This window comes from Ranitomeya variabilis, chromosome 2 (genome assembly GCF_051348905.1).
Source record: "Ranitomeya variabilis isolate aRanVar5 chromosome 2, aRanVar5.hap1, whole genome shotgun sequence".
NCBI classification, from domain to species: domain Eukaryota; kingdom Metazoa; phylum Chordata; class Amphibia; order Anura; family Dendrobatidae; genus Ranitomeya; species Ranitomeya variabilis.
The window spans coordinates 548,665,052-548,687,941 of NC_135233.1; the positions used below are offsets into that span (position 1 = coordinate 548,665,052).

The following is a 22,890-nucleotide window of genomic DNA, read 5'->3' on the forward strand; positions in this document are numbered from 1 at the left end:
TTTCTCATATGGCCCAATATGAATAGGGATATATAAATCCTGGAAATCTTCTGATATACAAATATACCCTTAGGTATGTAGGTAATATGTATGCACCTCATTTAGTTAGGTACGGTCTTCTCGTTCGGATGCATACATTTTGGCTTTTCTAGTTTTTTACTTTTTCTTTTAGATATTTCATATCAACTATGTGAATAGGATCTCTTTATGCCTCAGGAATCCCATGCTGCCATTTCATGGATATTTTTCAGTTTGTATAATATGTCTAATATATTATGACTAAATGCTTCACTTTTTCCAAACAGTATGGATTTGGGTTAGTGCATTTCTGGTTTTCTTATGTATATTTTTTGTTTTTTTCTTACATATACATATTCTGTTGATAAAAGGCAAAGTAGCTGAAATGTTGGGATAAATTATGTTTGTCACATGTTGGTTTGAACCCATCACATCTTTTTTAGTGATGCTTCTATGCCGGAGGTTCTCCATATATATGGAAATAAAGTGCAGACATTACCCATATTCCTAAAAATAGTTTATACACTAAAAATATCTCATTACGTTATTTGTGCAGGTCAGGCACTTACCTTGTATATTTCTGAAAACCAATTTCCTTAGGGATGGAGAGCGGCAGGATCACAAATAGGCACAGGAGGCTTATGGCTACCCTTTCATCTGCATACCACGGTCTGAGGCTTGCCCCCATGTTGTTAATTGTCCCATTCACGTGAAGGGAGTCACATACTGTGTAGAATCAGAATTTATTACACATAGGGCCATATCATGCTGCATAGATTATACTTTAAACCATAACTTACATTTCTCCAACTGATCCTCCACCACACGGAGAAAAGCTACAGAGATCATGAAAAGGTTGAATATGAAGCAGATTCCACACAATTTTCCGATGGCTGGGCCACAAACATCTCTAACCACACCTTGATATGTAGTATGATTGCTCAGGGATGAGGCATAGCCAAGAATTACCAACCCACTGATCAAGAAGATGAGGGAACCCTAAGAAGAAGGACGTGAAAGGATTATGGAACATAGTAGAGATTAATTTAACAAACTATGTCTATTATGTGGGTTATGCATGAAGCAATATGACATCGGTTACAATCACCATTCACCAAATACAATCAGGTTTTAAAATTAAAAATTGAGGATAGCGATAAAAATACATGACATGGAACATATTTCCATGTCCAATTGAGAACATTGTGGCAATATTTGCCTCCACATTTTGCTATGCTCCAATCTTCTGATTGATCTGAATAAACATGAGATACATTATGTTGCATACATTTAGTGAAAAGGAATCAAATCTACTTAAAAAGGGAATCTGTCAGTAGTATCAACCCTTCCAAGCTGTATATATGGGCATGCAGGTCTTTGATAGAAAATATGAAGGTGTTGATAAATTTATAGATCTGTTGCGGCATTCCAGAGAAATAGGCATTTTTAATCAAATTCAAATAAGGCGTTACGTGCTGTGTGTGTAACAGCACTCCCTCAGCCTCTGCTCCCTAAAAAGGTTTGCCTGCCCAGTCCCAGACTCTTCAGCTTGATAGATATCTCACTTTTTGATTTCCTTGCCTGGCAATAAGCATCAGAAGCCAAAAGAGCTTGTGATGCTGGGTAAACAACCTCAGAAGGCCGTGGCTTGGGAAGTGCTCTGACATGCCCAATTTGCATATGAGTAGAAAAGCTGCTTATTATTTTTTTTGAATGCAGCAACAGATAAAACATACAAAAGGTGTTGATGTATAGGTCATTTCAAAGAGCTGCAAGTTGATATTGTCATATCGCGACCAAGACTTACTCCTGCAACATATGCGCCTTTGTATTCTTTCTGCAGACAGCGCTATGATGCAAGAGACATTTGAACCAGAAGCTGGACGGTTAAGGCTCTGTCCAGCCACTTAGATTTGTGCGGCTGGAACCTGTAATGCCATCCAATCAGATAGTATGGGTGTATGTACTGTCCAGCTGGAGTCATCAGCTCCCTGCCTCAGCCTATTGGAGAGTACCACACAAACTCAAACAGGCTTTATTGGCAGGACCAAAATATATTTGGTGTTGCCAAAGCAAGGAAAATAGATGTGACAGGGGAGGCATAATTCGGGAAATAGTCCATTTGGGCGTTTTAAGTTCATCTCAGCTTATGATATATGGTGACGTATTGGGCAGCAATCTCCACTGTTGATTCCTCTTCTCCCAGTAGGATGCAGAGTTTCCTCTCCTCGACCATCCATGGATGTGAAGTCTGGGTTGTGATTGTAAAGTCTCTGGAAGTGGGAGGCCCTCACTGCTGAGTATTTGTTGCAGTAAAGCAGGAAGTGCGCCTCTTCCTCCAGTGCCCCCCGCTGGCACAGTCTGTTCTCCCGTGGCTTGTATGTCTGTCGGTGCTGCCCTGTTTCTACCTCTAGACTGGGCACTCAGTCTGTATAGACTCAGGGTCTGTCTGTCTTTGGGGTGATGTAACTCTCCAGATATGGGACCAGAGTATAGTCCCTCTGCAGTGACCATTAGATAGTGAGTTTCTGGGAGTTCTCTAATTCACTCTGCCAACCCTCTATATATTGCATCTTGCAGCTCTCTGAGATCTTCTTTATTTTAACTTTTGTCAGGGTGTGTTGCGGACTTTGGCGGGACTGGCTGCCGGGGTTCGTGGCTAGCTCTGGGCTTTGGCTCAGTAGGGGTTTATGATTGTAGGAGCTGGGGTTGCTGCTCTGTATGTGCACCTGGTGTGATAGTGTAAGGTACTAACAGGTACACTGGATACAGTGCCGAGCAGAAGGTATAACAAGAGTTAACAGGTTTTTTTTATAAGGAATTATTATAACAGTTTATACTCCATGCAGGGAGAGGGATAATGAGGAAGTCTAGGTGAACAAAACGTAGGCAATTATAAAGCAATAATATAAGTTCAAATAACAGGTCAACTTATCAGTCTGCAGTTCCCAGACGGAGGAGGCTGGAAAATCCCACAATGGCGCCCTATGGTGACAAGAGAAGTCTCTGAACTGATCCCGGACAAAGGTGAAGCACTGTCTCTTTATGGCAGTGACATATCCTGGCTTTTCTACGGGTAGTCTTGTAGCCCTGGAACAAGGAACTGCTCGAGTGGTCTGTGACACTGATCGGTGTACTCAGTACTGGAGTGGAGGTCGCGGTCACGCTGCTTGCTTCAGCGTGCACCGGCTGGAGGGCACTGTGTCGCACGCCATCAGCAGTCAGTGGTACAGACCGGCTTGTCCTAGTAAAGTCGGAGGCAACAGAAGTAATTACCTCTGAAGGTACACAGTCCACATGCATGGGGGATGAGAGAGTGCAACGCGGGCCTGGTTGTTGGAGTTGGTCTGCGGAGAGGGAGTCAACCTTTTCCTGTAACACACGGTGTCTTCCCACCAAAAGCCCTGTCCTGGCACGCGTTCTCCCTTTTATCTCAGACTTGCCCCCTACAGTCAGGTGCAAAGGTCTCTTCCAGTCAGAAAGTACGTCCCCTGGCAACAATGGTGACAGCCCCAACAGTTCTGGCCCTGACACAAGAGATATCACTAGCCCGGTCTATCTCCCTACAATAGCACTCTTCCAAATCATCCTGCTTACTGCCGGAAGCTGCCAGATATAGTCTTGTGCTTCTGATTTGGTTCCGCCTGTTAGTTCCTTGTTGTTTCATTGCTCCCTATTTTGTCCTTGTCTTATGTTTTCTGACTGTTCTTATGGGTCCGTATTTTGTCCTTTACGCAACTTCTCAGCTTTGACCTTGCTTGGAAACCATTCCTGCCACTGGTTCTCATTTCTGGATTGCAGCCCTTCCATAGGTAAGCAATCCACTGGGCCCCATTGTAAGTCCAGATCCCTGTATAGGGAGTTAAAGGGTGTTAGGTTTATCTGGAGCATACCAGTCAAAATGGCTTGTGCAAAGTCAGTCTTAAGTAGCTTTTTTGAGCTCATGGTCTCAAAAAGATGTTACACATACAGCTCTGGCAAAATTTAGTGTGGCGCCCCAGGGTCCTGGTCGTCGCAGTGGTATTGCTTTCCTCTCGGGGAGAGTGATACTACGTTTGGAGGCAATGAAGGAGAATTCTTTGTCAGGTAACACAATGCATGCAACATGTTCACACTCCAGACCGGAAGGGGGAGCTCTAAGCCTGTTTAAGGTGAACTCCCCTGTAAGAACATCCTGATCTGGAGGGAAAGGGTTCAGTTCCTGTTAGGAAGATGGAGGGAAAGGAAGCATATGAGCCGTGTAGCCTAAAGTGCTACAGCTCCTAGGAAACAGACGGATAGAAAGCTGAACAGATTGCAGAGAGCATAAAGCAAGTCCGAGCAAAGGAGAGGATATCAGAGGGAGACCAGCCAGGAGCAGGCTGCCTCCTTCTGAGGCGCAGAAATCCAGTAGCCGGGATACCGAGGGAGTAAGGATCTCTACACTTTACTTCGGAGACCGGCAGGACAGCTATTTTCACGTTACCTGTCCAACCTATACCCAGGAGGCAGGGTGGCAACTCTCAGAGGCTGGGGCATGCTAGAGTCCTTATAAACCGCCTCAAGCCACCAGTCATACAGGTTTGTCCTATCCTATCCCAGGGACAGAGAGAGAGACATAACATCTACAACAGTTGTGAGGACCTTATGAGAAGCTTAGCAGTAAGGGACAACAACACTACAGCGCAAAGGAAGGCTACTGATTTCCACCTGGACAAGGGGGACTCTGGACTTGCCTCAAAACCAGCCGGACCCTGCCTGCCCTGTGATCTGGTGCTCTGGACTGTGGATGCTGAAGCCTTCAGTAAAGGTACAGAGACTGCAACCTTGTGTCCTCGTTCTTCACTGCGCCTCTCACCATCCACCATCTACACACCGGGAAGCCCTGGGGACGTACTTCACCTGTGGGAAGGTATACCATCTAGCTGCCATAACATCACCCCAGCGGACCCCTTAAAGGGAACCTGTCACCACGTTTTTGGAAGATGGGATAAAAATAGCGTTAAATAGGGGCAGAGGTGGGCGTTACATTAGTGTGTTTGTTATGCGTTTATTACCCACCTAAGTTGCCGAAATACCTTTGCAAAGTCTCCGTTTTCGCCTGTCAATCAGGCTGGTCTGGTCAAAAGGGCGTGTTGTCTTCCCCCAGATTTTGCGTAGTTTTCCGTTGGTGGCGTAGTGGTGTGCGCATGCCCAAGGTCCCGAATCCTCTGCCAGGGGATTTAAAAGAGCGCGCTGTTCGTTATTTCATTGGTGATCGGTGGGCGCGGCCATCTTCCTTTGGCCGCACGTGCGCAGAAGCGGCGCTCTGCTGGCCGCGGTTTCAGGAAAATGGCCGCCGCGATCTCCATCTGCGCACGCGCGGCATCCCGCGGCCATTTTCCTGAAGCCGCGGCCAGCAGAGCGCCGCTTCTGCGCACGCGCGGCCAAAGGAAGATGGCCGCGCCCACCGATCACCAATGAAATAACGAACAGCGCGCTCTTTTAAATCCCCTGGCAGAGGATTCGGGACCTTGGGCATGCGCACACCACTACGCCACCAACGGAAAACTACGCAAAATCTGGGGGAAGACAACACGCCCTTTTGACCAGACCAGCCTGATTGACAGGCGAAAACGGAGACTTTGCAAAGGTATTTCGGCAACTTAGGTGGGTAATAAACGCATAACAAACACACTAATGTAACGCCCACCTCTGCCCCTATTTAACGCTATTTTTATCCCATCTTCCAAAAACGTGGTGACAGGTTCCCTTTAAAGCAGCGTCAGTCACCCTGACCGAATACCACAGGTGGCGTCACAAACATTCCCCTTAAAGACCTTTCCCTTTTACACGGACGTCCCAGGGCAATGGACCGGGTCAGCCACCGAGACATCCCCCTGTGAACCGCAGGACCTGGTACTGAGTACCCCTAGCCCTGACGGGGCGATTCATTAAGAGACCACAATATCAAAACCCTGTCATGGGCAGCCCAGTCTCCAGACCTGAACCCTTCTGGTATGTAATCAAGAGGATGATGGATAATCACAAGCCATCAAACAAAGAAGAACTGATTAAATTTTTGCGTCAGAAGCAGTGTGAAAGACTGGTGGAAAGCATGCCAAGACGCATGAAAGTGGTGATTAAAAATCATGGCTATTCCACAAAATATTGATTTCTGAACTCTTCCTAGTATTGCTGTTTCTAAATGATTATGAACGTGTTTTGTTTTATTTGCATTATTTGAGGTCTGCAAGCACTGGGTTTTGTTTTTTTTTTTTTTTTGTTAATTTTGACCATTTCTCCTTTTCAGAACCCCCCCCCCCCACACAAAATTTATTACATGGAAATTCGGAGACATGTCAGAAGTTTATAGAATAAAAGAACTATTTACATTTTACTCAAAAATATACGGTACCTATAAAGAGAAAAATCAGACAAACTGAACATTTTGCGGTGGTCTCCTAATTTTTTTCCAGAGCTGTATATGTGGTTTTGTGGGGTTGAACTTACTTACAGATTCCCTTTCTTCTGAAGAGAAGTGTTCACTTTGCAATAAAAACCTTATACAGTTATATGAAAAAGTTTGGGCACCCCTATTAATCTTAAGCTTAATGTTTTATAAAAATTGTTTTTTTTGCAACAGCTATTTCAGTTTCATATATTTAATAACTGTTGGACACAGTAATGTTTCTGCCTTGAAATGAGGTTTATTGTACTAACAGAAAATGTGCAATCTGCATTCAAACAAAATTTGACAGGTGCATAAGTATGGGCACCTCACCAAAAAAGTGACATTAACCCCTTAAGCCCCGGGGGTGGTTTGCACGTTAATGACCGGGCCAATTTTTACAATTCTGACCACTGTCCCTTTATGAGGTTATAACTCTTGAACGCTTCAACGGATCTTGGCGATTCTGACATGGTTTTCTCGTGACATATTGTACTTCATGATACTGGTAAAATTTCTTTGATATTACCTGCGTTTATTTGTGAAAAAAATGGAAATTTGGCGAAAATTTTGAAAATTTCGCAATTTTCCAACTTTGAATTTTTATGCCCTTAAATCACAGAGGTATTTCACACAAAATACTTAATAAGTAACATTTCCCACAAGTCTACTTTACATCAGAACAATTTTGGAAACAATTTTTTTTTGTTAGGGAGTTATAAGGGTTAAAAGTTGACCAGCAATTTCTCATTTTTACAACAAAATTTACAAAACCATTTTTTTTTTAGGGACCACCTCACATTTGAAGTCACATTTAGGGGTCTATATAGCAAAAAATACCCAAAACAGACACCATTCTAAAAACTGCGCCCCTCAAGCTGATCAAAACCACATTCAATAAGTTTATTAACCCTTCTGGTGCTTCATGAGAGCTAAAGCAATATTGAAGGAAAAAATGAAAATGTAACTTTTCAGTCATGAAAACGATCTTTTAGCAACAATTTTGTTATTTTCCCAAAGGTAACAGGAGAAATTGGACTGAAAAAGTTGTTTTCCAATTTATCCTGAGTACGCTGATACCCCATATGTGGGGGGGGGAACCACTGTTTGGGCGCATGGCAGGGCTCAGAAGGGAAGGAGCGCCATTTGACTTTTTCAAGCTAAAATTAGCTGGAATTGAGATCGGACGCCATGTCACGTTTGGTGAGCCCCTGATGTGCCTAAACAGTGGAAACCCCCCACAAGGGACCCTATTTTGGAAACTAGACCCCCTAATCAACTTATCTAGATGTGTGGTGAGCACTTTTATCCCCCAAGTGCTTCACAGAAGTTTATACCGCCCGTGCGTGAAAATAAAAAAAACATATTTTTTCCACAAACATGATCGTTTAGTCCCCAATTTTTTATTTTCACAAGGGTAACTGAAGAAATTGGACCACAAAAGTTGTAGTCCAATTTGTCCTGAGTACGTCAATGCCCCATATGTTGGGGGGAACCACTGTTTGGGTGCATGGCAGGGCTCAGAAGGGAAGGAGCGCCAAGGTAAAATTAGCTGGAATTGAGATCGGACGCCATGTCGCGTTTGGTGAGCCCCTGATGTGCCTAAACAGGGGAAACCCCCCACAAGTGACCCCATTTTGGAAACTAGACCCCTTAAGGAACTTATCTAGATGTGTGGTGAGCACTTTTATCCCCCAAGTGTTTCACTAAAGTTTATAACGCCCGGGCATGAAAATAAAAAATCCTATTTTTTGCCCACAAAAATGATTTTTAGTCCCCAATTTTTTAATTTCCCAAGGGTAAAAGGAGAAATTGGACCACAAAAGTTGTTGTACAATTTGTCCTGAGTAGGCTGGTACCCATATGTGGGAGAAAACTACTGTTTGGGCACAAGTCAGGGCTCGGAAGGGAAGTAGTGACTTTTCGGAATGCAGGCTTTGATGGAATCGTCTGCGGCCGTCATGTTCCGTTTGACGAGCCCCTGATGTGCCTAAACAGTGGAAACCCCACACAAGTGACCCCAATTTGGAAACTAGACCCCCTAAGGAACTTGTCTAGATGTGTGGTGAGAACTTTGAACCCCCAAGTGTTTCACTAAAGTTTATAACGCCCAGGCGTGAAAATAAAAAATCCTATTTTTTGCCCACAAAAATGATCTTTTAGTCCCCAATTTTTTAATTTCCCAAGGGTAACAGGAGAAATTGGACCACAAAAGTTGTTGTCCAATTTGTCCTGAGTACTCTGGTACCCCACATGTGGGAAAAAACTGTTTGGGCACACGTTGGGGCTCGAAAGAGAAGTACTGAAGTTTTGGAATGCAGACTTTGAAGGGAAGTAGTGACGTTTCGGAATGCAGACTTTGATGGAATGGTCTGCGGGCGTCATGTTCCGTTTGCAGAGCCCCTGATGTGCCTAAACAGGAAAAAAACCCACAAGTGACAACATTTTGGAAAGTAGGTCCCCAAAGAACTTACGTAGATGTGCCTCCTTTTGAATAAATCTGTTTCCTGTAAATTAGTAGTGCATGGAGGTGTGGTACAATTTAAAGCAATCCTTCATACACAGGCCAGGTTTGTCGGGGCAGGTGTCGCATTGATAGATGGTGTTCTTGCGTATTCCTCTTTTGTAGCACACTCGGCACCTTTTTTGCGGCTTACCTTTTCTTCCAGTTGGCGGGACCACCCCCGGAAAATGCTGACCTGGTACGATACGTGTACCTTCAGTTCCAGAAGTACTGGGGCCCGCTCCTTCCCTCGTGCCAAACATTAGGGCCTTAACCACTGCCTCCTGGAAATGAAGGTACGACGTATCGGTGTTGTGTGCACATCGTGACAGCAGGAAAGCGTTGAGCATTGCCATTTGTACAATGTGCACGGACAGCTTTTTGTACCACACCCTGGCCTTTCTCAAAGCACTGTACGGTTGGAGGAGTTGATCAGAGAGATCAACGCTCCCCATGTTTTTGTTGTACCCCAGTACACAGGTCGGTTTGCTGACCTCTGTAGAGGTACCCCTTACAGTGCTGAGGGCGCTGCCATCACCGTGTTACACCACGCTATACTTACCTGTCCGGCCGGTGCGCTCCGATCGCTCCTCCTCGCTCCTCTCCATCTGGATTCCCTGGCGTTCGTCCCTTCGGCGGTCCGCGCATGCGCAGACATGCATCTCTCACTTCTGGGAGGTCGTGACCCATTGGCTCCGCCCCCAATATGGCGGCGTCCATCGGGTATTTCTCCCCTGCATCGCACCGGGTAAGACGCCTTTGCGTCTATTGCGTTTGCTGGTTTTCCGCCAGCATTTCCTTAGGTTCCCTGGCTCTGATTCCTGCTATTGTCGCTGTGTCTCTCACCTTCTCTGTTCCTGCCGTGTCCTGCCAGTCCTGTGTTCCTGCCGTGTCCCGCCAGTCCTGCGTTCCTGCCTCCACCGTTCCTGCCGTATCCAGTCGGCTCTGCGTTCCCACCATACCTAGTCGGCCCTGTGGTCCTGCCGTATCCAGCCAGTCCCGAGTCTCCGTTGTCTCCTTCTGTCAAGTGCAAGCATCCTACCGGTTAGTGCTCAGTCCTTGCTTCATCCATCTGTCCGGTATCTCCGCCATTCCAGCTTCTTCTGTTCCCTCTCTGCGCTATCCTCAGTCGTCCCTTTGGCTCCGGCTGTCGCGGCTTCATCCTCCTTGGGCCTGTCCCTAACACTCCCTGTACAGGGGGTGGTACCATGTGGTTCACTCGTCATCGGGGGCTCTGAAGTCGTGACCCAGAGGGTCCACTTCCTAGTCCTAATACACCGTGTATGGTGGTCAATAGAAGGACATCCCTTTTGTCCTTGTACTTGACCACCAGTAGGTGGTCGCTACATAGGGCTTTGCCCTCACCTTATCTGAGAGTCTGCTCAAGTAGCGTCTTCGGGAGGCCTCTCTGATTTTTGCGGACAGTACCGCAGGCTGCGGTACCTCGCGCAGAGAGAGATTTGTAGAGTGGGATGCTGGTGTAAAAGTTATCGGTATAGAGGTGATGACCTTTATCCAGCAGTGGGTGCACCAAATCCCACACAATTTTCCCACTCACTCCCAGGATAGAAGGACACTCAGGCGGTTCAATCCTGGTGTCCTTCCCTTCATAAACTCTAAAGCTGTGGGTGTACCCCGAGGTACTCTCACACAGCTTGTAGAGTTTGATTCCGTACCTGGCCCTTTTGCTGGGCAGGTATTGACGGAATTTTAGCTGCCCCTTAAAAAGAATTAAGGACTCATCCACGCAGATGTCCCTTTGAAGCACGTACACTTCACCAAACTTTTTGTTGAAGTGTTCAATGACCGGCCGAACTTTGAACAGATGGTCAAAGTTGGGGTCATCTCGTGCGGGACACCGTGCATTATTGTTGTAATGCAGGAACTTATGGATGGCCTCAAAATGCGTCCGGGTCATGACCATTCGGAATACTGGAGTGTTATATAAAATATCTTTACTCCAGTATTGCCGAAGTTCAGGCTTCTTCAGGATCCCCATGTGGAGGACCAGGCCCCAAAACTGCATAATTTCAACTGTGTCTACAGGAGACCAGTTAGAATATGATGAACCAGAGTTTTGGTCCAATAATTGCCGAGCATACAAATTAGTTTGCTCCACCATTAGGTTAACGAAGGCCTCAGAGAAAAAGACTTTGAAAAAGTCTAGTTCTGTGAGGCCGGTGGTGTCAAACTTGATTCCTGATTCTGCCACAAAATCAGGAATCAGTGGCTCGTAATTTTCGGGTGGCGAGGTCCATATGGGGTCCGCAGTGGGGTGCGCTGGTTCGTCTTCAGTAATGGTGGGTGCTTCATCTTCATCAACGATGGGCCTTGCCTCATCTTCTGTCCTGTGGCGTCTGCGTGGCGGTTCCGCAGGGCCGGAGGAGGAAGATGAGGAGTGGGAAGAGGATGAGGAAGAATCAGAAAAATAAAGAAAAGTGGGATCCTCTCCCTCGGTATCAGTGTCGGAGGCAAGGAAAGAATATGCCTCCTCCGCTGAATAGCGCTGCTGGGATGAGCGGGACGAGCGGGACATTTTTTTTGTAAGTGTGGTGCTTGGGTGTACTTTATTGGTAACTATGTGTAAGTGTGGGAGGGATAGTGCTTGGTGCAAACTACTCTGAAAAGAAAAAGCTAAAGAAAAAAAAAAGCAAATAGGGAAAAAAAATACCTGTGAAAGAAAAGTATAAAACAGCAGGCCCTAGCTCTGATAAGTGAACCGCGTCACTTATCAAAGTTCAGCGGCTGCTGGATGTGCGAACGGGGATGTGAAAAAAAAACGGCAGGCACGAGAGCTCTGATAAGTGAACCGCATCACTTATCAAAGTTCAGTGGCTGCTGGGTGTGCGAATGGAGATGTTAAAAAAAAAAAAAAAGAAAAGGAAGGCCCGGGTTAGACGCGGCTGCTGGGTGAGCGCACGGAGATGGGGGGAAAAAAAAAACGGCAGGCACGAGAGCTTTGATAAGTGAACCGCGTCACTTATCAAAGTTCGGCGGCTGCTGGGTGTGCGCACAGGTGTTGTGAAAAAAAAAAAAGAAGTAAAATGGCAGGCACAAGCTCTGATAAGTGAACTGCGTCACTTATCAAAGTTTGGCGGCTGCGGGATGGGTGTACGAAATTGGGCAAAGGGGGCTGATGAAAAAAAAGCGAGCACGAGTGTTGATCGGTGAACTGCATCACCAATTAACGCTCGGTGGCTGCTAATCGTGCGCACGGAGGTGGCGCAAAGAGGGACGGAGGGGGTTAAAAAGGAGGGGGGATGGGGGGATTGGGTAGGGGCTGTTAACACTTACGTTTGTAGTCTCTCTTTCTTCGGTTTTCTTTCTTCTTTCTTTCGCTGTTTTCAAATGCAGGGGATTGTGGTGTTACAGGCTTCTGTAGCACCACAAGGCTCAGCAAGACAAAATCTGGCTGTGTGACCGCTCTGCAGGAGTCCTCAGCTTGAGTGGGGACCCCTGCAGAGCGGTCAGACAGGTCACCTGCAGGTGACAGACAGGTCACAGAGCGGTCACACCGCTTCTGTGAGCTGTCATTGGTGGGATCGAATGATAACATCGATCCCACCAATCCCTGCAGGCCCTGGTGACCATGGCAACTGCCTAGGATCCCTCCGATCCTAGGCAGGTCACAGCCAGGTCACCAGCAGGGCACACGCTGTGCCCTGCGATTGGCGTAATCGATTCGATCGGCGATTGCGCCAATCTGGGGGTACATCAGTACTCGATCCTAGCCTGGGACCTCATTGTTTCAGCGGCTCCGATTGGCTGAAACAATGAGAAACGCTGTGATTGGCTGTTCAGAATTGAAAAGCCAATCACAGCGATCGTGAGGCCTGGGGGCGGAGCCAGGCCCTGGGATGCCGATGCCATCTTCCTGCAGGTAAGATGGAGCCAGAAATTTAATGCAATCACTGTGACTTAAGTCGCGATGTCGCATTAAACAGTATGACGTACTATCCCGTCACTGGGAATTAAGTCCCAGGTCACCTTGACGGGATAGTACGTCATATGGGATTAAGGGGTTAATATTTAGTAGATCCTCCTTTTGCCAAAAAAAATAACAGCCTCTAGTCGCTTCCTGTAGCTTTTAATGAGTTCCTGGATCCTGGAGGAAGGTATTTTTGACCATTTCTCTTTACAAAACAATTCCAGTTCAGTTAAGTTTGATGGTCGCCGAGCATGGACAGCCCTCTTCAAATAATCCCACAGATGTTCAATGATATTCAGGTCTGGGGACTGGGATGGCCATTCCAGAACAGTGTAATTGTTCCTCTGCATGAATGCCTGAGTAGATTTGGAGCGGTGTTTTGGATCATTGTCTTGCTGAAAGATCCATCCCCTGCGTAACTTCAACTTTGTCACTGATTCATGAACATTATTGTCAAGAATCTGCTGATACTGAGAGGAATCCATGCGTCCCTCAACTTTAACAAGATTCCTGGTGCCGACATTGGCCACACAGCCCCAAAGCATGATGGAACCTCCACCAAATTATACTGTGGGTAGCAAGTGTTTTTCTTGGAATGCTGTGTTTTTTGGCCGCCATGCATAACGCCTTTTTGTATGACCAAACAACTCAATCTTGGTTTCATCAGTCCACAGGACCTTCTTCCAAAAAGAAATTGGCTTCTCCAAATGTGCTTTTGCATACCTCAGCCGACTCTGTGGCGTGCTTGCAGAAACGGCTTCTTATGCATCACTCTCCCATACAGCTTCTCCTTGTGCAAAGTGCGTTGTATAGTTGACCGATGCACAGTGACACCATCTGCAGCAAGTTGATGCTGCAGCTCTCTGGAGGTGGTCTGAGGATTGTCCTTGACTGATCTCACCATTCTTCTTCTCTGCCTTTCTGATGTTTTTCTTGGCCTGCCACTTCTGGCCTTAACAAAAACTGTACCTGTGTTCTTCCATTTCCTTACTATGTTCCTCACAGTGGAAATTGACAGGTTAAATCTCTGAGACAGCTTTTTGTATCCTTCCCCTGAACAACTATGTTGAATAATCTTTGTTTTCAGATCATTTGACAGTTGTTTTGAGGAGCCCATGATGCCACTCTTCAGAGGAGATTCAAACAGGAGAACAACTTGCAAGTGGCCACTTTAAGTAGCTTTTCTCATGATTGCATACACCTGGCTATGAAGTTCAAAGCTCAATGAGGTTACAAAACCAAAAACAGTACTTTAGTAAGTCAGTAAAAAGTAGTTCGGAGTATTTAAAACAAGAAAATAAGGGTGCCCATACTTATGCACCTGTCAAATTTTGTTTGAATGCAGATTGCACATTTTCTGTTAGTACAATAAACCTCATTTCAAGGCAGAAACATTACTGTGTCCTACAGTTATTAGATATATGAAACTGAAATAGCTGCTGCAAAAAAAACAATTTTTATAAAACAATAAGCTTAAGATTAATAGGGGTGCTCAAACTTTTTCATATAACTGTATGTACTGGGTTTTCAGTTCTCTGGTTGCATTTCATTCTGGTTGTCATGGTTAAATGGGCATGAAAAGTTCTTCGTCCTAATACATTTTCTTTTCAAGTTGAGCAAACATAAGATACGATATGCAATTCTTGTAAAATGTAATGAGTATGCCGCGTTTTGCAGAACCGAGAGCTAGATACTTTATAAAATATCCATCTTTATATCCCCAGATGTAGACTTTGCAACAAAAGCAGCTTTTAATCCAGGCCGCCATTCTTTTTTATATTGGAAAATTCTGCCCTTAAGTGTACAGATAGTGTTCATTTGAATCAAAAGTTTCTTTTGTCTCCCAAACGTCATATCTTTTACCCTTTCAATTAGTTTGAGTGATTTGTGAAATGACACTTCTCATCCTCCAGGATGACATTGTACACCAAGCGCAGCCCTAATAGAGAGCCGCTATGAATAATATAAGCGATGGCACACAGAAGAATGAGATGGAGCTAGTTAAAGCCATGATATGTTCTTGTATAGAAGGAGTTTTTAAAGAACGGGCAGAAGACGGAGTTATGGAATAAGCAATGGTGAAAGTTTCCATAAATTGGACCCATACGAATACCAGAGTTATGAAGTGATTTAAGAGAAATATTATATCTCACTAATAAATCTCGCCTAAGTCTATGGGCTGTGGTGGCAAACCAACAGCAGAAATGCTGCAGGTATAATTACAGACAGTGATTTGCAAAGGGTTAAGTCCATGGTGACAACTGCATCATAGATTGACATGGCGCAGAGTTCAAATCCACTGATAAATTGACACCTGTGAATTCTTCATAACATTTTATGCACAACTCTGCTGCTGTAATACACCGCTGATTTACCGTCTGAAAAATCTGTGGCATGTGAGCCCTGTATGCGGACACTTCGGCCACTCTCAGTACTTGTAAGTCAAAACCAGCAGTAGGTGATAATACAGAAGTGGTGACGTGTTTCTATTATACTTTTCCTCTGATTGTTCCACTCCTGAATTTGGCTTACAAATACTGATGCAATATACTGTATGTTATTTAGGGTGCTGTTTTGTGTAATTTTACCTGGCATCAAAAACATTATTGGAAGTAAACCGAGAAGGCCTCTTTCACACTAGCGTTGTACGACGCACGTCGCAATGCGTCATTTTGGAAAAAAAACGCATCCTGCAAAATTGCCTGCAGGCTGCGTTTTTTCTCAATAGACTTGGATTAGCGACGCATTGCGACGGTTTGCCACACGTCGCAACCGTCGTGCGACGGTTGCGTCGGACCGTCGGCACAAAAAAGTTACATGTAACGTTTTTTTGTGCGTCGGGACCGCCATTTTCGACCGTGCATGCGTGGCCGAAACTCCGCCCCCTCCTCCCCGAACCTTACAATGAAGCAGGGGAAGCGTCTTAAGATTGCTTTCGCTGCCAACGTCGGGTATTTTCTTCACAGTATGCGTCGGTACGTCGGGCCGACGCAGCGCGACGGCCCCGTACCAACGCTAGTGTGTAAGTAACCCAACTATAACAACATTTTATGCTCGGCACTTTTGTTTTTTTTTAACCCTTTAAATACAAGGGGTATTTCAGTTTTTGAATTTCCCTTTTTTTGCTCCCCTTCTTCCCAGAGCCATAGCTTATTTTTCGGTCAAAATGGTCATGTGCGGTCTTGTGTTTCTGCAGGACAAGTTGTACTTTTGAATGACAATTGGTTTTAACATATTGTGCACTGGAAAATGGAAGGGGGGGAGGGGGGGGGAACATTCCAAGTGCAGTGAAATTTTGCCAAAAAAAAAAAAAGTGCAAACCCACAATTTTTTTTTTTTTTTTACCATGTTCACTAAACGCTAAAACTTACCGGCCATTAGGATTCTCCAGGTCATTAGGAGTTTGTAGACACCAAACATACATATACATATATGTTCTGTTTTATTTAAGTGGTGAAAGAAAAAATAAATAAATAAAAACAGCCACTTTCCGAGACCTGAAGGGTCTATTTTTCATGATCTGGAGGCAGTGGAGGGCTTATTTTTTTGTGTGCCGAGCTGATGTTTTTATTGATACCATTTTGGTGTAGATATGATCTTTTGATCGCCCGTTATTGCATTTTATGTCAATCTAGCGGCAACCAAAAAATGTAATTCTGGCATTTTGAGTTTTATTCTCGTTACGCCATTTAGCGATCGGATAAATTCTTTTTTATATTGATAGATTGGGAGATTCTGAACGCGGCCATACCAAATATCTGTATATTTGATTTATTTTATTTTTAATGGGGCGAAGGGGAAGGGGAGATTTGAAGGTTATATTTTTAATTTTTAAAAAAAAATTTGCATGATTCAGGGGAGACTAGAAGCAGCATTACTTTGATTGCTTCTGCTATACCTATGTGATGATCACATCGCCTGTGTGTAGCAGAAATGCTCACTTGCTATGAGCGTCGACCACAGGGTGGCGCTCAAAGCAATCTAGCAAGGACAACCCTAGAGGTCTGCTGCAGACCTCTGTCATGCCGACCCATCGGTGACCCACAATCATGTGACAGGGGTCACCGATTAGCAATGCGCTTCCGTTAAGAGCAAATTAAATGCTGCTGTCAGATTAACTAGTTAAATCTCGCTGTCAAACAGCCACAGATGGATCATGATTCCACCCGCAGCTGTAGCGGGCATATATCAGCTGTATAGATCAGCACCAAGCAGGGGGCGTCTGCCGGCATAGGCATACTATTATGCCCAATGTCGGAAAGGGGTTAAGCAGAATGCTCCAGGTATTTTTTCCCTGTAAGCTTTTCATGTAGGATAAATTGCAAGTCACTAGTTGGGGGGATGGGGGGGTGGAGTCTCCGTTACTTACTGGTAACAGGATTTTTTGGAGCCCGTGACAGCTCCATGAGAGAGGGGATCCACCCTTAAAGGACAGGAAGCCTACAGCCATAAAAGGGTGCCACCTCACACCTGCATCAGTTGGATTACAGAGCACAAGAGGACCTCCAAGATTAGTTGCACGTTATACATTGTTTTGGACACCAATAATTTCTCACACGTGATTATGTACAAGTAAAAGTGCTCGACATACGTGAAGGGAGAGACTATAAGGGCGCCGTCATGGGCTCCGAAAAATCCAGTTACCAGAAATACTTTATTTGGTCTCCCATAACAGCACCACAAGAGAATTACAGAAAGGTAAGGAAATTAGGGAGAGATCGCAGCTTGAAGCAGAGGTGTTATCTAGCCTTTCCTGCACCCGGGGCAAAGGATCAGTTTGGCGCCCCCCCCCCCCCCCAACCTCCCCCATTTGAACCTTAACTCTATTGAAACTGTATGACCAAGCCAAGGTACATTCCTGAATCCCCATAATGTTAAAATAGATACCAATAAAAGTAAAATTAATTGAGACATCAGTAGGTTAAGTGTTTTTGAATATCCATATTGAATCATGAGCCCCATATAATCCTGGGTTAATAAGGTTAATAATGGCCCCATAAGATGCTCCATAGACACATTTGCCCAATATAGTGCTGCAGAAACGTTGATTATGGCCCCATAAGATGCTCCATAAAGATATTTGCACCATATAGTGCTGCAGAAACGTTAATTATGGCCCCATAAGATGCTCCATACAGACATTTGCCCCATATAATGCTGCACAAACTTTATGGCCCCATAAGATGCCCTATACAGACACTTGCCCCATTTGCTGTTGCTGTGAAAAAAAAAAATCAAAAAAAAAAAAAATCACATACTCACCTCTCCGTTGCTCAGGCCCCCAGCACTTTCAAAATTCACCTGCTTCTCGTTCCAGCTGCCGCTCCATCTTCAGCATCTTCTGCACTGACGTTCAGGCAGAAGGCGCGCACACTAACCAAGTCACCGCGCCCTCTGACCTCAGTGTCACTGCAGAAGATGCTGAAGACGGAGCGGCGCCTGGAACGAGGAGCAGGTGAATATTGCGCTGCGCTCCCCTCCCCGTTATACTCACCTGCTCCTGGCGCGGTGCTGTCCCTGCTTCCCTGGCGCCGGCAGCTTCTTCCTGTACTGAGCGGTCACAGTTACCGCTCATTACAGTAATGAATATGTGGCTCCACCCCTATGGGAGGTGGAGCCACATATTCATTACTGTAATGAGCGGTACCATGTGACCGCTCAGTACAGGAACAAGCTGGGATGCCGGGGAGCCAGGGACCTGTAGGGACCGCACCAGGAGCAGGTGAGTATAATTAGGGTGCTGTTTTGTGTAATTTTACCTGGCATCAAAAACATTATTGGAAGTAAACCGAGAAGGCCTCTTTCACACTAGCGTCGTACGACGCACGTCGCAATGCGTCGTTTTGGAAAAAAAACGCATCCTGCAAAATTGCCTGCAGGCTGCGTTTTTTCTCCATAGACTTGCATTAGCGACGCATTGCGACGCTGCAGAATATGTTGGCGCTATATAAATAAAATTATATTATTATTCTGATTCCCAGGGTTGGCACAGAAGGAAGGAAGAATGAACCATCTCCTGCAATCTGACATTTGGAGGCTACTTTTGGTAGTTAAGATAGATCCAGCGTCAAGATAATTATCTTTATTTTTATATAGCAGTAACATTCTGCAGCGCTTTACAGTTTGCACACATTATCATCGCTGTCCCCAATGGGGCTCACAATCTAGAATCCCTATCAGTATGTTTTTGGAATGTGGGAGGAAACCTGAGAACCCAGAGGAAACCTGAGAACCAAGAGGAAACCCATGCAAACACGGGAAGAACATACAAATTCCTTAGTGCGATTTGAACCCAGGACCCCAGCACTGCAAGGTTGCAGTGCTATCCACTGAGCCACCGTGCTGCCCTAAGATACCATGGAGGATAGGGTTATACAGTGAAGTCTGGAAGGGGCCTGAATATCACTAACCCTCTGAGCAGATGTTAGTTCAACAAGAAGGGCCATCTTAAGGGAAGAAACTTTTATTGGGGCTGAATCAATGGGCTTGAAGGGAGATTGTCAATGCCATTAGAACTAGGTTTAGGTGCCAAGGCACTATTTTTTTCTTTTAACAAGGGCCTAGACAATGCCCTAATAAACCTAGCCACCCAATAATTCCCAGTCATATTACAACTATACTGGGCTCCCATAGCTGATACCTGGACTTTGAAGGTGCTAGTGGATAGTCCCATCTCCAGGCCTTTTTGTAGGAACTCCAGAACTTATGATATCAGGACCTCCCCCTCCCCACCCAATTTCTGCATTTCTGCAACTTCTTCCTGGTTCTGGCATATATCTTTGTAATGGATACCTTCCTATTCTGAAAGAGTTGCCACCAGATTACAAGAAAAACCTTTCCCTATCAAAAACGCCCTATGAAATTTCACGCTGTCTGATGTAGGCTGGACATTCATGGATGGAAGATTGGTCCCTGGGAGAGGAGATCTGGGGAATTCCGGATGAACCCATGAAATGGTGACAGATCTAGTCCTCAGCCAGGAAAACCACAGCCTTTTTGGAAAAAAGGGGGTGATTAAGATAACTCGAGCCCTGTCCTCTCGGATCTTTCTGAACACCAGCGGAGTCAGGGCTATCTGGGGGGTAATCAGCAGAGCATCTACTCCCTGTGGACATTCTCTGAGATTTAGAGAACAGAACCGATGCATCCTTCTGTTTCTCCTGATAGCGAAAAAGTCTATATCTGGACAACCCCACATCTGCACAATCTGGTTGAAGATGAAACCATTTAACACTTATTGTCAGGACTCTGAACATTTTTGATTACCTTTTGTGCATTACTGCCCTTTTCAAAGATGGCGTCTTTGGTCTCATGTGCACTGTGTCTTCCTGCTATAAAACTCCACCCCAGCCTTTAGTCTGTGCTAGAGTTTTCTGCCTTGCATCCAGTTTCTTACCCTGGTGGCTCCCTGGCTTTGCATCTGCTCCTGCTCCTCTGTGTGGAGATCCTGCTACTCAGCTCTGAATTTCTGCTGCATACATCGGTTTCCGGTAATCCTCCTCCATCTGGCTGCTTGTGTTTGTTTCCATCTGCATTTGCTGGACATGTAAGCTGTTGCTGCTCTGCTTAAACCTGAGATTATCACCCAGGCTTTCCTGGTTGAGATAAGACATTGCTTGAACAGCCTTATAAGCATATCTGTGTTTGGACTAAACAAGGACTTACTCGTGTCAAGTATCCTCAAGTACATCTGTGCTTCATAGACTTTCTGCTTGATTGCGTTTTCCTTTAAAGTTCCTATAGACTGTTAAGCTGCATTTAATATTTACACCAAGTGTTGTGGACTTGAGCTTTGCTCTGCACCTGTTTGAATCACCATGTGATAATATAGACTTTACCACTTATAAAACTGTCCTGTAGTTGTCTTGACCCACGCAAAGAGTCTCCTGAATTATCTCCTATAATCGTTAAACTTATTCTCCATGCTCCAGTCGGTTGCAGCTTAGGATGTCCGCCTTGAAGTACCCTTTTTCTCTTATGTGCAGAACAGTTAATAACAGCAGATGAGCTTTGGCCATTTGGAATATACGATCCACCACCTCCATTAAAGGCTTGGATCAGCTCCCCCCTTGGTGGTTGATGTAGGCCACTGACACCTGATTTTCGGAGAGGATTCTGACATGCTGACCCTGTAGGGACATAAGGAGCAGTCTTACTGCCAGCTCCACCACCCTTTCAAATTCGATGAACTACAGATCTCAATCCCTGTCCAAGTCCCCTGGACAATCACTTTACCAAGATAGGCCCCTCTGGAAATATGGTTAACCTAGGGGACCCCCTGGACAAGTTTGTCAAATTTAGCGACCAAAGATCGGATTGTATCATATAGGAGGACAGAGAAACCCATCCTTCCAGGCACCCTCTAAGCAAACTGTTGTTGCATAAACTGTCCCACTGTAAGGCCCTAGTATGGAATTAGGCCGACCGAACAGCTGCAATGCAGGAAGTGAGGGACCCTAGAAGGGACAGAGGGATTGTTCACTGCCTTCAACACCTGATGTTGGATGCTCTCTAAAATTTAGCCACTGGTAGCCGACACTTCGTCTCAGACTCCAGCACGAGACCCAGGAATTTCTGCACCTTCAGAGGCTGCAAACATGACTTAAGGTTCAATAGCCATCCCAACCCTTCTAGAGTGGACATTATACCCTCCAACTGTCTAGAGCAATGAAGGACTGAATTGCCTACTATTAAGAAATCATCTAAATAGGGGACAATCATGACATTTTCTTCATGGGGATGTGCCATGACCTCTGTGTCCACCTTGGTAAAGGTGGGTCAATGGCGAGATCAGGAGGGCTTTAAACTGGAAATGTCTAACCCTACCCTCTAGTGACACTGCCACTCTAAAGAACTGCTGGTGATCAGTGTGTATAGGCACATGGAACTACGCATCCTTGAGATCCAACACTGCCATAAAGCAATTTTTATAGAGCAATTTTATTGCCGACCTTATGGACTCCATCTTAGAGGAGCGCACCATCAGGAACCTGTTCATAACTAGTGTTGAGCATTCCGATACCGCAAGTATCGGGTATCGGCCGATACTTGCGGGTATCAGAATTCCGATACCGAGATCCGATACTTTTGTGGTATCGGGTATCGGTATCGAAACAACATTAATGTGTAAAAGAAAGAATTAAAATAAAAAATATTGCTATACTCACCTCTCCGACGCAGCCTGCACCTTACCGAGGGAACCGGCAGCGTTGTTTGCTTAAAATGCGCGCGTCTCCTGCCTCCCGTGACGTCACAGCTTGTGATTGGTCGCGTCGCCCATGTGACCGCGACGCGACCAATCACAAAGCCGGAACGTAATTTTAAAATCCTGAAGGACCTGAAATTACGTCACGGCTTGCTGTGATTGGTCGCGTCGCGGCCACATGGGCGGCGCATGACCAATCACAAGCCGGGACTTCACTTAAGGAAGTTAAAGCACGAATTTTAAGCAAACAACGCTGCCGGTTCCCTCGGTAAGGTGCAGGCTGCGTCGGAGAGGTGAGTATAGCAATATTTTTTATTTTAATTCTTTATTTTACACATTAATATGGTTCCCAGGGCCTGAAGGAGAGTTTCCTCTCCTTCAGACCCTGGGAACCATCAGGAATACCGTCCGATACATGAGTCCCATTGACTTGTATTGGTATCGGGTATCAGTATCGGATTAGATCCGATACTTTGCCGGTATCGGCCGATACTTTCCGATACCGATACTTTCAAGTATCGGACGGTATCGCTCAACACTATTCATAACCCTTAGATTAAAGATTGTCTAAAGAGAACAGTCCGTTTTTTTAATTCAAAAAGAGGGCAGTAGAACCCCCTAGTTATTTCTGACTCAGGAACCTCCAACGAAACTGCCTTGTGCCAAAGCTCCAGGACTTCTGACTCCAGGGCTTGTTGCGCAGATGAGGAACGAGTGGGGGTTGTCATGAATTTCTCCTATGGCATTGAACAAAACTTCAGCCTTAGTCCAGATTTTATTAGACTATGGATCCAGCTACTATTTAAATATCTTTGACTAGGCCAGGT

General features: G+C 45.3%; 1 protein-coding gene across 1 annotated transcript in view; it reads right to left on the reverse strand.

Moving 5' to 3' along the window:
- SLC38A8 (solute carrier family 38 member 8) overlaps positions 1-22,890 on the reverse strand; it is a 211,925-nt gene that overhangs the window by 110,820 nt on the left and 78,215 nt on the right. Inside the window, exons 2-3 of the mRNA XM_077288179.1 lie at positions 819-1,017; positions 588-744 (exon numbers count right to left, since the gene is read on the reverse strand). Coding sequence (XP_077144294.1) covers positions 588-744; positions 819-1,017 — 356 coding nt within the window. The remainder of the gene's footprint in view (positions 1-587; positions 745-818; positions 1,018-22,890) is intronic.